General features: G+C 41.2%; 1 protein-coding gene across 1 annotated transcript; it reads right to left on the bottom strand.

Moving 5' to 3' along the window:
• Window positions 1-1,394: 1,394 nt before the first annotated feature.
• Window positions 1,395-15,365, bottom strand: Cavin2 (caveolae associated protein 2). Its single transcript, XM_051190150.1, has 2 exons — window positions 14,557-15,365; window positions 1,395-4,590 (listed from the first exon to the last, which is right to left on the bottom strand). The coding sequence occupies exons 1-2, from the start codon at window positions 15,037-15,039 to the stop codon at window positions 3,817-3,819; spliced, it is 1,257 nt and encodes a 418-aa protein (XP_051046107.1). The 5' UTR covers window positions 15,040-15,365; the 3' UTR covers window positions 1,395-3,816.
• Window positions 15,366-15,709: the final 344 nt, after the last annotated feature.

Raw genomic sequence — 15,709 nt, forward strand, 5'->3', positions numbered from 1 at the left:
CATAGGTTATATGCAGGTACTGTGCCATTTTATAATATTCTTGGATTTTGATATCCACAAAACAGAGTGTCCAGGACTGCATGCCACAGATCAGAGAGACACAGTATCCATGCAATTAAATGAGAACACATCAAATGTTTAAAAATGTCTGGAGTCCCTCCTTTTTACCTTACCACCTGGAGTAAATTAACCACCACATCTCAAGTCCTGACTCTATTAAAATGGAGGAGAACCAGTGCTTTCCCAGTAGGATTTTCAATACAGGAGCTCATGCTTGTATTAGGCACACAGAATTGCTGGATGTAGGGGTACTCAACCTGAAGTCAAGGGAACTATTAAAAATATTAGTTCTTTCCCTTCTTTTTTGTGTGTTCTGCACAAAGCACTTAAGGATTGAGGCAAATGAAAGAGAGTAAAGGTTGCTTTGCTCTATAAATATTTAACAAATTGATTTTTACAGTGGAAAGTATATAAATATATGGACATCAAGCTGGTCACTAAAGGTGTGACTTCTTAACTGGGAAGTTTGTATACAGAATTAAAAATAATTTTAGGCTTTCAGATACTGCAAGATAATGCAATGGTTAAAATAAAGAATAAAGTACCTTTAATAGTGTGAGTTTTCTGCCTGTTCCCTTTAGGAATGAGTTGCTGGCTACAGAATTCTTTATCTGGACACCTGGATCAAACAGCTCACAAAGGTCGCAATGCCAATTTCATCGACTGCGTGTTTTGCAGTGCAGGAGTCTTGGGTTTTAGGGAAGGACTTGTGGTTGCTATGGAACTGTTAATAATGATTGCTGCCTGCACCTCCATTCTTCATACTCCCAATCTCCAATATAAAATCACTTAGATTTGGGCTGTAGGGCAGTAAACAAACTTTCGAGCAGGAATTAACTGGGCTCAGGCATTAGTGTCTTAATGTAGGAAATGACTTTCATTATAACCTTTACTTAACACTGGCAGCTTGGCTATGGAGGGAACTCTAGTTTTCTCATAGTGGACAGAACCGTATGAAGCCCAAACTTCCCAGTGGATGGGCATTGCTGGAGTAGAGGTTTTCAGCAGAAAATTTTGCTGAAGAAGCATGAATTTGTGCAGGACTAATTGTTATCATCAGTCTGATTTTATTTTCATATATAAAAGGAACTGGTAATTAATAATAAAAAAACTGGATTCCTAAGTAAGAGAAAAAGTTTCCTGTTGAAATATCTATCTATAAATTTAAAAGAAATAGGTCTTCTAGAAAAATGATGTTTGTTTGATCATTTTTGTGAGATTTGTAATCCATATAATAGAAGAATCTTACTACTGAATTTTGTTTCTAAGGACTACTTATTAATGTGTAACTGATACTAGGGGAACACTAATCAAGTTCTTGAGCTCCAGGCACACAAAGTTAGGAATGGTTTATTGGATGGATGGGAAGAAGACATATCTAATTTGGGGACTTCACAGCCTCACCAGTATGCAAATAATTCAACAGTAATACAAAACAAATAGGTTCCATCGCCACAGATGCTGCTAGCTCTAATCCCTATGGTGTGTGTTTCCCAACAATTATCTGGCCTAATTCTCTGTTTTATTGCTTTGGATTTTTAAGCTTCGACTGTGGAACATAGAATAAATGTGGAACATAGAATAGATGTTCCTATGCAGTTTCCACTGACAAGCATCTAGTGTATAGGAATAAATAAAGTAATTTTGCAGTGGGAGGTGGAAATTTTTCATGGACTATGGATCCCCCAACTCATCAGCCACATTAACTGGCAGTCACTTTGTAGAAGGTGGACCAAGCCTGCTTTGAGTGCCATGTAAAGGAGTCTATGGCACAGCAGGGGACAGAATGTATTTGAGTGAACAAACTGAATAAACAGCTCAACAGATTCAGGATTGCAGGGCTACTGAGGGTATCATAAGTCCTGGTGCAATACGATCAAATGCAGATGGCACTATCAAATTAATCAAGCTGCTGCAATAAATCCAGATGATATAGGGCTGGCAAGGTGGTGTCAAGAAAGTTAAACTTGAAGAATGAGTGTTGGATTTCTAAATGAGATCAAGGGGAAAATGAAAGCTGAGTTAATAGGGGAAACAAGACTGAAGCCATCAACATTACTGTTACATTCAGAAAACATCTTGAAATCAGTTCCTTCTGCCTGCAAGATCGTTTGGCCAAACAAACTGACATTGTTATATACTTCTTATTTTTTTGGTTTATTTAATCTTATTCCACACAGGCATTGTTAGTTCAACAGTTTGGTATTTGGGGTTACATTTATTGCCACATAGGAACACAGGTGAATAGGCCACACCATCAATACACTGTATTCATCTCATCCCCCTTCTTATAGTCAGAGACAGCTTGTGACTGCTGCTTAGCATCACCTGGCCTGTCAGATCACTTGTGGTACTGCACACTCAGAGGAGAGTCCAAGCCCCAGTCTCCTTAACTGTAATTAACAAAAACATAGGCATTTTGTAATGAAAAAAGATAAAGCAACTTTTTAGTATGTTAGACAGAATGAGCATACACATTACATGAAACACTAGCATGCTTTTAGAAGCTAAAATACATTACTATCCTGTGAAATTAATGTATAAACAAAATATTACTTGGAATGACATTACCATTATGTTTATAAAAAAGGGAAAACTGAAACTTTGTCTTCCTAAACATGCAGGTTTGAACACCTTATAAACCTATATCATATTTGGAGTGGAAGCATCCAAGCTGGCTTGTTCTACCTTCTATGGAAAAAATATTAAAGAATCATGTGACTGGCTTTCCCATAACATTCTACTGATTACAGACATATTATTTCAATGTTAAAGATATAATGTCCTTTTAAACTTCTTCACAGGAGGATGTGTTCTACCATTTATTCAGCAAGAAGAACCACAACTTTTGTATCAGGATATCTGGTTATACTATTTAATACCAGACTATGAAAATATTGGGAAGATAAGACGTATCCTTGCAAGGCATATGAACTTCTTTCGTATTGTTATCTAAAGAGCAAAATAGATTTTAAAATGTCAACATTTCACCTTTTAAGCACATCCTTTTTTCCTCCTTGTCATTATTCTTTTTGGCATTCTTTCTTTTCCATTTCACTCATTTTTCCAATTGTCCCACCTTAGTTTTCTGGCCTAATAGTCCTCATGCTCTTTCCTGACCATTATAGCCTTTCAATCCCCTCACTTGTAATAAACAATGGCTTCTGGGAGGGAATAATCAGCTGAGAATTCTGCTCTATCCTTTTTAATTCTTTTCCCTTAAAATACAGAGTTATATCCTCAGCTTACAGACTTATGTGTACTGTATATCATATATTTGAAGAATAATCATTCATAGACTATGGTAAGAATTCACTATATTACTGCTACACTATTCAGCAAGGTGATAGAATGACCAGGAAAAAAAATCACATTTCATGACTACTGTCTTAAATATCCTGTAGTTTTTTTCTTTTGTTGTTGTTTTTTGTTTCTTTTTTTTCTTTTCTTCTTTTTTTTTTTTTTGACTAAGCCAAATAGATTGGTGATTTTTAATTGCTCCGTTTCTTTCGTCTTCCAATCGTGGAGAAATTCTACACAAACAGAACCTAAGAGCAATTTGAAAGTGGAATCCCTAGCAGTTTGCTTCCTCGATCCCATGTATATCTGAGGGTACTGTATGACCAGCAATTATGGCCTGGACAGTCATAGCAGGGAGCAGGCAGAGATGGAGAGGTGCAGAGGTGGTTAATGGGATGCAGATACTATCAAGCCAGTACTGGGTTTTGCAACTGGCCCAGGGTTCTGGCTGTGCACTCAGGCAGTCTGGTCCACATGCAGCACAGCCGGCTGGACCTGTTTCTCACTAGATCCTTCCATCTCTTCGGTGTTGAGCAGGTAGCTGCTTTCATAGCGCACCTGCTGAGCCTGCTGCAGGCCCACCGACTCCCCTTCTTCATCTTCCATAATGGTCAGGTCAGCGTTGCTGCCCACACCGGAGTTGTTCCCTTTCGAGGCTGACTTCTCACCATCTTCTGCGCTGCCCTCCGCCAGGCCGCTGGGGAGGGATGCTTCGGAAAGATTCTCTGTGAAAGAGCCCTCCTCACGGTCATTCTGCATCTGGTCTTCTAACTTGGGCTCGTTTTCTGCAGAGCTTTCTCCCTCTCGGACTTTCTTCCTACCAAAAGAGAGGGGAGAAACCTTGAAGGGGGAGCTTTTCCCTGAAGATGCTTTCTGGTGGTTGGGTGTGAGTGACTTCTTAATCTTTTCTCTCCTCTCAACAGACACGATCTTTGTCCCTAGCTTGTTCATCTTTTTCTCGATGTTCTGGCGAGAAAACGCCTTCTTGAGGCTATCCACTTTCCTCAGGCTGGATCTCTTTATTTTCTCTGCCCTGCTTTCTTCCAGCTTCTCTTCTGCGCTGTCTTCCAGGGCTTCCTCATCACCAGGCAGTTCATCATCCGAGGAGAGGTCCACGTTGTGCAGAGTGTCCTCCAGGGACTTGTTCTCCTCAGTGAGCTCCTCTTTGCCTTCTGCGGTCCCGGGAATGGGCTCCTTCACAAACACACTGGCAGGGATCTCACTTTCTTCCTGAAAAGAAAGGCAATGTGGTTTATGATAATGGCATATTTTACAAATAGTCCCGAACTGCTGTAGTTTGGGTTTGTATTTTGGGCAATGGAAATGATAGAAACAAAGTGCGGCTTCGCTTTCTAGAATAGGAAGCATTCATTCCCGTTTGGGCCCAGTCATCCCCCTCACCCTCCTTGGGCTGGATAAGGCCAAGGCCTGCCAATGGGAGTACCATGAGGATAGCTGGGGAAGACTATCGGTGACAGGCAGAGGGAAGTGGCCTGACTCATATAGGCCAGGAAGCTGTCTAGATAAAGAAACTAAAGTAAGTGACAGCTTTGTGAACCCAGAGGCCTCCTTTCATACTCTTCGTTCTGGTCAGGGGGCACAGCTTCTGTCACAGTTTCCCTACAGATGTGCCCCAAGTTCAAGCTGGAAAATACAAATGTAGGCAAAGGAGAGCATTGAGGAGTTCTTAAGTGATGGACAGCCCAGAAGGCTTGATTAGGTTTCTCCTCCTACACTGGGCATTAGAGGGGATGGTTGGATCCACTATTATGACTAGTATCAACACACACACACACACACACACACACACACGTATGCACACAAATACACATTCACACACATGTACATATACACATATGCATATGAATAGAGATACACATGCATATACACACATACATACACATATACACATAAACACACACACCAGTTTTGGGTGACATAATTGAGGATTAGCCTTCCCAGTGCCTGCTCATAAAGCCATGTGGGTCAGGATGTGTTTTGTGGGAATCAGTAAGGGAGCAAGATGAGGTAAAATGTGTGAGCAGACATGGTGTCAAGCCTCTAGTATGAAGTGTCTTCTTTGGGCAATGAAGTTCTGCCCTCACCTTCAGCAAAGAGTGAGGAGAGAAGCTGGGGAAGAAGCCACCCTCTTCGGGGTCCCCATCTTCCCTGTCTCTAAGCCCTCACGTAGGCAAGTGTAGCCTCTCACAGGGTCTCAGGCAATGGTAGAGCCAGAAAAATTTATCTCCAAAGTACAAAGTTGCTCACTGAGAGATTTGAATATGACAGATTCAGGCCACACAGTATAAGAGCACCTTAGAGTTTAAGTGTTTTCTTTTTTTCCACTGCTACACAACAATCCATTATCATGGTACTCTCAACGTTTTCATCGGAGATAATAGCACAAGATGGAGAATTGTGGCAGGAGGGAGGCCTGAGTGTGTCTTTGCTGTACTGCTAAATGTCTGCGGAGTTGCAGCAAATAACTTAATCTCCTTGGGTTCCTGTTCCTTCCAAATATGAACCAGAGGATTTGACCTAGATTAGCAGCTTTCTAAATGCACTCTCAGGGCCTTTGGGGGTTCTGTGAGAGTGTGAGCAAGGCATGGATCCAGACTCTTTTTCACCTTATGCTGCACCCAGAACTTCCAGGTGACCTGATTGTATCTCAGCTGGTCCAGCACACTTGGGGGTTGAAAAACTAACTGCAGTCTGTGGATTTAAAAGTTTGTTTGTCTTCCCCAGTGACTACTTTTCAAAGTGCTAGCAGGCGTTACCAAGGCTGCTGTGAGAGACAAAACACATCAGTGATCTTACCCAATATTAGATATCCCTCATTCTATAATATCAACTTGCTAGACAAGATACAGCAACTGGCACAATAGTGGGTTGGCTGTTAAGGGGTAACTAACTTCTTTGATTGGATTGAGGTCTGCTTCACAGGTAATAGTGGTGTGGCTGTTATTGCTTTCTGCTTGGATTTGAGGCCAACTTTATAGGAAGGGATTTTATTTTTGGTACCATAACCCTGGTCAAAGCCATGGTTGGGGAGATCATGGTCCCTAGTGTACATTCTGCTATTGTTATTTTGCTAAATGGTCATGATGCCAAAGTAGCTTTTCAATATCAGTGTTTGCAGTCCTAGACCAGGGCCATTCTGGTCCTTGGTCAGAGAAGTGTTTCTTTGTAGTGGGCAGCAGTCAATAGAGAGGTATGCAACTGGTCACAGTGCTGAGAGTCAGAGACTGAGTGCTTAGCCTTAAATGGGTATTGCTATCAATCCCCCTCTCCTCATCAAGGCTCAGGGACACTGAGGAAGGGAGGTGGAAAGAATGTAAGAACAGGAGGAAGCACTGTGAAACCCTCTCTTCTGATACAACACAAGTATCACACTCACAAACTCAGCAGTTGGGATTACCTGCACAAGACCTGCAAAAGACAAGCCTACCCCAAATTTCAGCACAAATGGTATAGATGATCGCCCAGGCCTCACCACTTAACCGAGGAGCTATTGGCAGTGGGCGGTTTCCAGGAGTCCTTTTTTGATGTGGCCTTTTGAAGAGGACAGCTTGCCATGCTTCAAGCTGAAGTTGTTTCTGATTCATGGGCACATGATTCCTGGAAGGATTTGTGTCTTTTTTTCACCGCTGTGTCTCTACATGTAAAGTTTAACAACTACTTATTAGATATGCATATTGGGGAAGGTGGCTTCTAAGAAGGCCATGAAGGTGCATGCCAGAGGGCTGTAAGAGAATGGGCTCCTTAGTTCTGTATTGAGAAGGAAGTTTGCTCATTGTTGGTGGCCCTGGGGAAACTAGAGAAGGAAGGCCTGAGGGGACCTGTGGTCTCCCTCTGAAAGAAGGGTTTTGTTTCCAGTGGATGGATGAATATTACAGAATGGGATAGACCTACAGAAGTAGTTAGGGCTCTGATGTCTAGTCCTGAAGCAGAATTTCTCTTGGGATTTGATTAAGAGGGTTGAGCAGATTTGGCAGTTGTAGCTTGCAGGGAAGGATAAAACCAAGAGCTCAGTGAAATATTATTAAAAGTTCTCAGTGAGAAAAGAAAGAATTCAGGCATAGAACTGTAAAACCTAAGCCTTAAGGTACATTGTCTATACCATAATCTTCCAGGGCAATCAAAAGTTATAGATCAGGTAACTTTCTGCTCTTCAGTTTTTAACAAAAGGCAGAATTAAAATAAATTTGTTTCCTTTAAATATAAATGTTATTGCCAAGGTAGAGGTATATTGAGCCTTATGGCTTTTTTGTCCCTCTTATCATGAATCTTTCAAGGATAGCTTTGAGGAAAGCTTGTTAGAAAGTGAATTGTAATATCTGTGATAGGGACTCTGATGTGGGTGTAGGGGAGAGGTGCTGAGGAAAGGTGGGAACCCAGTTGAACTCTTTTGTGAAATATGAAAATTTACAGGAAAATTTACACGTGAGCTCTTTGATGCCAATTGTGGAATTAACTAAGCAGGAGCAGAGCAGTATAATCCGGAATGAGTTGGATGTGTCTTTATGCAACTGGAAACTACTGAGCTATGTCTTCCTGGCTGGCTGCTGTGTCTCTGCTGTCACTTTAGTTACCTAGGCAAGATTTTATGTTATGTCTACTGGACAATGTGTGTATTTTGTGGCTTCTTTTGGCATTTTCTTTGAAGGCAACCCTTTTCCTTTTACACAGAAATTTGTAAACTCCTAAGCACATAGATCTCTTTCTTTTACCAAAATATGTGTTTAGAATCAGAAAAATACCAGTTCCCTTCCTTCAGAGTCACCGCACAAGTCCTACATAGCATGGTGTTCAACTGCTACAGTGGTGGGGATTCAGTGCAAACAGGATCTGTTGTAGCTGCTCTCTCATCAGTGAACACGGTCTAGTATGTAGTCCTCTTACACACCTCAGCGCCACACGTCTACAAGCGAGGTGGCACCTCTGTGCTCAGCCTTCAGTTGTAATGTTTGTGACCTGCTTTCTCTTACAGATTCCCAGACTGACAACTATATTAAGAGTGAGGCTTGAGTATGCACCCGAACTCTGCTGCTGCTCACTGAAGCTAGCTACTCATTTGTCTACCTGAGATATGTGACTCCCTCAAATGGCACAGAGAATCCCTGTGGATTATTTCCTTGAGCTGCTCTACCTAGGAGAAGCCCCTAGGTTCCGGTGGTTATTTGTCCTTTGTTTTCAAAAAGGTCTTCAGCCTCCTCTGATGCAGGTGTTACTGGTTCTGACCTTTAACAAGGACCCTTAGGAGATTTTCAAAGGGAGGGAATATTAAATAGTAAGCTTCAAACATATATGAAGGATATGCTTGTAGCATACTGGAGAAAGGCATGGAACGAACTCTTGAGAAGTAGCATTTTTCCTTGAGCATCAGCTTGTTTGCTATTCTATTGATTCTTGTGAACTAATAGTCCCAGTTGTGCATGTGACTATCAATGCAGAGAAACCTGCCAGTCTGCTGGACACTTCTTAGTTTGAAACTGATGATACACATCTTCTCTGCACATATGCAGACAGGCAAACTTAAAAACAAAAGACTGTCACCATCATTAGGAAAGGAAATCAACTTTAAGTCATCTAAACCGCCCAGATAGGAGAGAGAGGCCAGCTGTTTGTTTTCCTGTCACTCCCTTCTCAAACCTGTTGTTAAATAAAAATAACAGGGACAGGGTGGCATCCTGCTGGGATGTGTAGAACATAAATTAGTATCCATGGAATATTTTATCCAATAATCTCTAAATACTAGTTATTAAAATGAAACTGTGCCACCTGACATTCTGATTTATAGGTCTCCTTTACACATTGATGGTTTTCTCCAATTTGTGTTTCTGAGGTATAGATTGCCAAGTGGATAAAGCCATTGATTAGAACTGTACCCCCAGGGCGGTTGCCGGTGTAATCAGCAAGTCATAAGAATAAAATGCATTAGTTATAATCCCTGGGCAGTCTTTCACATTCTGGAGGATTTAAAAGTCTCATTATTTTCAGTGTTATCAAGGGTTCAATTTTTTTTTTTAAAAGATCACATTGGTTAGGTTCTTTATTACACATGAAAAATATAAAAACAAAACAAAAACAAACCATACTGAATTATTTAAAAGCTGGTCTACTAAAACTCATAAACATGAACTTTACCACAGTGAGACTATAGTTTTAAGTTTTTGTTTACTTCTTTCGCAATTCCATTCTATAATTTCTCTTATCAATGAAATGAGACCTTGATAGTTATTTTGTTTCTCAGACCCTGTTTCATAGAATATAACTAAATGGTTATTAAAGGTTTCCAGATCAAACTGATTTTATTATGAGATTTTAACCTACATGCCACAAGAAGAAGTAACCATTTACAGGAACAGGAATAAAAGCTATAGGATATAAATTGCATTGAAAATTATTTAAAAAGTGGGAAGCACAGGGGGGCTTCATCTAATGAAGATTCTAGCATATGCACACACATGTACATGTATATATGTGTATTTCTATCATCTATCTATCTATCTATCTATCTATCTATCTATCTATCATCTGAATGTATTTTTCCCAAAGGAATACTAACTTTAATCAGTTATTTACTTCTAATGTCAGGGGGAGTGCAGACATTAACTAAGTATAAATGATAACACTAAGAAATGATATTTTTTACCTCATAAACTAAAAGGGCACTAGATAAGTAACAATACAAAGCCAATATTCTGTTAAAGGATATTGACCTGTGGTACAAACATGGAGAGTTTTCATATAAAGGCATCTTTGATTACCCATATTTTCATTTCTTTCTAGTCCATGTCAATTGAATAGCTTATTTAGAACAATGATTTTGGATAAAGTCCTGTTTTAAACTAATTGATTTAAAAATCATAGGGAGATTTTATTATTAGCATATTTCTAAAATCCTGATATATGGAAGGAACCCAAATGATGAATGTGTAAAGCACATTAATAGACTACATTTTCAGAAATGTTATCTGCTGCAAATATGTAACTGTCCTCTGCTTTTTCATCCAATTTCACAACTCCATGTGGACGAAAGTGCAAGCTGTCCATGTGCACTCTCATTTTGTTCCCTGGTTTTGAAATTACTCCCAGACTGCTTTTTCAAGTAATCATTACAAGAACCTTCTGAGGACGTAAGTGACACCTCACCCTCAGGGCCAGTTACTGTGAAGTTGCTGAAGCCTCTTCAACCAGCAGAGACCATTTCCTCTTAACTCTACATTACAGCTTCTAATGTTAAGAGAAGATAGGTTTGCTTTCAGGAAAAAGGAGAAACTTGGTACTTCTTTAGCATTAATATTTTGATCATCAATGCCTATAAGCCTTATTTTATTAATGCTGGTTTATGTCCCATTATTTTGAACTCAAATATTATGTTAAACTTTTGCAGAAAAAATTAAAAGGAAAAATTTCTGAATTTAACTGGGATTTCCAAATTTATCTCAGTTTTCAAGGGACAATGGTCATTTCTCCAGTTTCCAGATGCTGATGGCCAAATTCAAAGTATTCACTGAGGGATTGGATGTTTACTACCTACAATAGTGTTGTGAAGCACAACAAAAACTTTATTAAAAAAATGGCATGCTTTAAGTAGATTTAAGATAAAGATAGGAATTAAAAGCCCATGTCATCCTACACACACACACATACACACACACACACAAACACACACACCACACTCTCAAACATAGATATACTCACATATATACACACACATACCATACACACATATGCACAAACACACATATACAAGCAGATACACACATACACACACATAGTCACTCTCAAAAGCAGATATACTCACATAGACAGATACACACACGCATGTACACACACACATATATACAAGCAGACACACACACATATACAAGCAGACACATGCACACAGCCATACACACACACTCTCTCTTAAACATACTCACGTACATAGATACACACATACACACATGTACACACACACACTCTCAAACACATATATATACTCACATATACATGCACACATACACACATATACACAAGCAGATACATACACTCAAAAGTAGATTTTGGATGATGTGTCAACATTTTACAAACTGTAGATCTTCTCAGATCTACATAGATCTAGTCTCACAAGCATAGCTCTTCTCAACATTACAGTACCAAGTATGGCCAAATCAAGGGGAAGATTTTCTTTCTAAACACTTCTCTTATTTTCAGATAATTTTTGCCTTAAACTAGAAATGTAATTTTTTTTTTAGTATGGAGAATTGTATCATAGGCTTCAAGTGTACTGAAAATGATATTTTTTTTTTCAACTCACAAGTCACCAGTACCATATTTGATATCCACATTCTCCACAGGTCTGGGATAATCCCCTTCTACCACTACACTGTAATGTATGTTCTACATTAGACCGTTAGGACGGTCTAATTAGAGAAGATATTTTGGTTAGAGTCCTTTGCTTTCATTGGTTATGATATAATGCTGATTCTGAAATGATGGTAGGCATATAATGAGTGTGTACCTGTGGGTGTACTAGTAAGTCTCAACTTAAAAAAAGTAAGCAAAGCTATTTCAAGGTCCTCAGAAGGAGAGGGTCAGTTTTGGTCCAAGAACCATATTTCTAACCCAGGAGAGGTGCAGCCTCCTGCCTCAGCCCTGAATTTCAGGCTCACACAGTAACTGATTCTACTCAGTGAGCACTTGCACCTTGCCAGTCTGTGTGAATCATTTTAAGTATGTTGTTTCCTTTATTCCTCACTTATGGCATAGGTACGAGTCAGGAAACACTAGTGTCTGAAAGCACAGATTCTCGGCCTGAATAAGTGTGTCTTTGAACCACACACACACCTTTGCCACTTCTGTGCTAAACAACTTCAGACAAACTCAGCATCTTCATCTATAACTTGGGGATGGACAAAGAGGTAGAGATAATGCTGCTTAGTAGCTTATGCTGGGGTTGTTAAGAGCTCAACTATTTCTTGTTCTTAGTAATATCTTCCATGTTTTCAAGAGGAAACAGAGGCTTGAAGATAGCAAATGTGTCCACAATCAATGTAGTTAGCAAATGATCAAAGTAGGAAGTGGGCTGGTGTCTGTGTGACATTTTATCTTCCCACCCACTATCTTGGACTCCACTTTAATAAAAATTATTGTTTCACCCATTAGAATAATTGGGACTTTATTAAAACCTCTACTTTTAGAAAAACACTGAAGACAGACACAGTTGTATTTGGTTTTTCAAATAACTATCTGTGTCTTCAGAGCTGAGGCTCTAATTCCCTTCAGCCAGCAGAGGCCCTCCTATGGGAAGAGAAGGTGTAGCCACTTGCCTGAAGTTCCCTGCCTTCTAAATTGCTCCTAACATATGTGTCATAGGTGTTTTATTCATGGGGCCAGAACAGTGCACACACTTTGCTTTGGATTCCCTTAGCTTCCATTCTGGTCTTGAGCACTCCTGTTTCACTATTTCCTTACTATGTGGACAATTCTTACCATCTCAGATACATGTCCAATGCAACAGAACTGGTGACTTTGTTGGGTCCTCATCAGCAGCACATGCCTTTAAGTCCCCCATAGTCAGATCCACAGTTTTCTTGAATGTATAGTCATGTCTCTCCCCATCACTCCTTCTCATACTGGCAGAACATTTGTATCACAACAACAACAACAACAACAAAAACCTTTAAACTCTTTTTCCTTCACTAGAGAAATACTTTCCTCCCCTCTTTAATGAATGAGGAGGGGTACTAGCTCTGATTCATACTGAAGGGAGGGGATTTTCTTTTGACAAGTCTACAGTGTTCCATTTTGTTTGGGCATCACTATTAAGTTTAGACATGTCTTGAGAGCTACGCTTCTAGGATCTCTTAGGCCAGTAAAGGTAGGATCTCACATGGTTGACCACAACTCTTCCCAGTTCAGCTGCTTCCTGAAAATCTATTGCATCTGCATTAAAAGCTTAAAAGTTCCTGACTGTGACAGCAGCCTCGGCTGCCTGAACCTCCCAACTCAAGTGCAATTTGGGGAGGACACCCAGGCAGAAAGACAAGCCTGCCCTTTTACGGCGATAGGCAGGCCTGAGTTCTAACTTGGCAGAGAAGATTCATTAGGAAAAAGAAGGTCCTTCGGTTTAGATCCCAGTTTCTTAATGTCTCTTGGGAGATGAAGGCTCTGCCTGTATGCTTTCACAATCTGTTATGGCCTCTCCCCTCCATGGCTTTGAAATCCTCTCCTATTCACATGGTCACAAGGAGACAGCCCCAGGGCAGGATGGCAATGCTTCCTGGGGTCCGGGTTGGCTCAGCGCCATCCACGGAAGGGCTTCCAGCATCAGGCAGGGCAGCCTTTGGATTCACAGATGCCCACCACTTGGCTAAACAACAGTCCCACGCAATCTTCCTGTCCCCAAATAGCCTTTGCTACATTAATTGCATCATTGATACATTAAAAAAACATTAAGTGGCCTTTTCATGCTAAGGCAGCCATTTGAAGGAGAAGATACTGAAGGCTTGTCTTTGTGACCACCACTGATAACACTTCTTTTATTTTACTTTAGAGTTATGTGCTTCTGAGCAATGAGGGGCATATCTAGCATGTTTATAAAGAGTTGTACTTTGCTTCTCACTTTTATGGCATCATTTTCTAGAAAGGACTGGAGACTGTTTTGACAAAAGATGTCTTAAAAGACAAGGCTAGTTCAAGTTTTCATTTTGTTAGTTTCCAAAACACCAGGAGCCCATGGAAAAAGGGATAGTTTAAAGGTTATGTATGTGCAGTCTTGGTTAGAACAAAAGAAAGCAAATCCTTCATATAGTTAGCTCACTTCCACGAAGAGTTAATAAACAGCCACTGAATTAATTTGCCCTGTCCAGCTAACAGCTGCAGCCACAGCCCCAAGTTCCTAATAAAAAGAGACAAATGAATTTGTCTACAGTGGGTGCGTGCACCTGTTCAGCTTCCCACCCTTTACCAAGTGCATCTAGGTGTTCACTGACAAATGTCCCCAGCCTGCCAGGCCCACAGGCGTTCCCTGAAGGATGGGGAGATTCCAACCCCGATGGGCACATTTCATAGTTGCCTGTGGCAGGCAGCTGGAGGACAATGCATTTTGTGTGTGATGCTCTACTGGCCAGACAGATGGGAAGATGGCTGTGAGAGCCTGGAGGACTAGAGATCACGTATGTGGAGGGGTGCCCTGGGGACACTAACCTGGAAGATGAGCACTTTGAAGTGGTTGCGTCGGAGGAGTTGGGCATGGTTGCTCTCTAGTCTCTTCACCTGCACACTCTGCCTCTCCAGGCGCTCCCGGACTGCGCGTGTGTGAGCGCTGACCTTGCGAGACTTCTCCAACAGCTTGTTCACTGTGTTGCTGGTGGAGGCCTGGTACTTGGAGAGCTTGGTGAGGTCGTTCTGGATGCCCTTCACCGAGCCCTCCAGGTTGATCTGCCTCTGCTCCATGTTGTGCTGGTTTTCCCTCACGGTATCCAGCATGTTGACTAACTTATCCAGGAGTGTATGTACGGTGACAGCATTCACTTGCGAGTTGTCCCGGATGGCCTCGTCTGTGGACCCCAGGTTCAGGCTGGGGCTCGGTGTGGAGGAAGGCATTGGGCTGGGGCTGGATGGCTTCTCCTGGCGTATGTCAGCATTTGGGTGCTGGGACTTTTCTGCTTGTGCAGCGTCTTCTCCCATGGCTGGACAGATGGGAACCTACTTCCTGGCTGAAAGTTTCTTGCTCAGGCAAGAAGTGGGCTGGGGTGAAGAGAGCAGGAGCTCCGTTGGTCTGAACAGAATACCGTTCTCTAGGGCTAGCAGAGGTTCAGACAGGGAATAACTGGCTATGCTGATCAGGGGAACTGCATTCCAGCTGCTCTTAAAGGCCCTACTCCACCCAGTGGGAGGCAAAGGTTACAGGACCCACTGAGGGTTCAGCGACAAGCACACACTTCCTAACCACATTCCCCACAAGCCCAAGCTCTTTACTGCCTTCGCTTTTCTTTCCTACACCCCTTCCCTTTTTAAAACAAATCCCATGCCGTATTTCAATCATGAGTTCATTTAGAGGCGGGGAGAAACATGTTAACTTGGCTGAGCTCCCCAGCCTCTGATTGGCTAAAGCTAGTAAACTTTCCTCTGGCTGCTATGCTACAGAGAGCCTGTTTTTTTTTTTTTTTTCCTGGATACGAGTTGTGAGTTATTGTAACTGAAAGTATTGTTTGCTCTTGTCCCAGAGCTGACTGATAGGTTGCAGAACACCGAGTGCCCTTCTGGGAGGGATAGAGTTGAAAGGGTCTGCTCAGCCAAGTTTGTGGTGTTCCTTTCTTATTTGTTATAGAGTGGAAATTACACTGATGATGAAAAG

The sequence above is a fragment of the Phodopus roborovskii genome, unplaced genomic scaffold (genome assembly GCF_943737965.1).
Source record: "Phodopus roborovskii unplaced genomic scaffold, PHOROB, whole genome shotgun sequence".
NCBI lineage: Eukaryota > Metazoa > Chordata > Mammalia > Rodentia > Cricetidae > Phodopus > Phodopus roborovskii.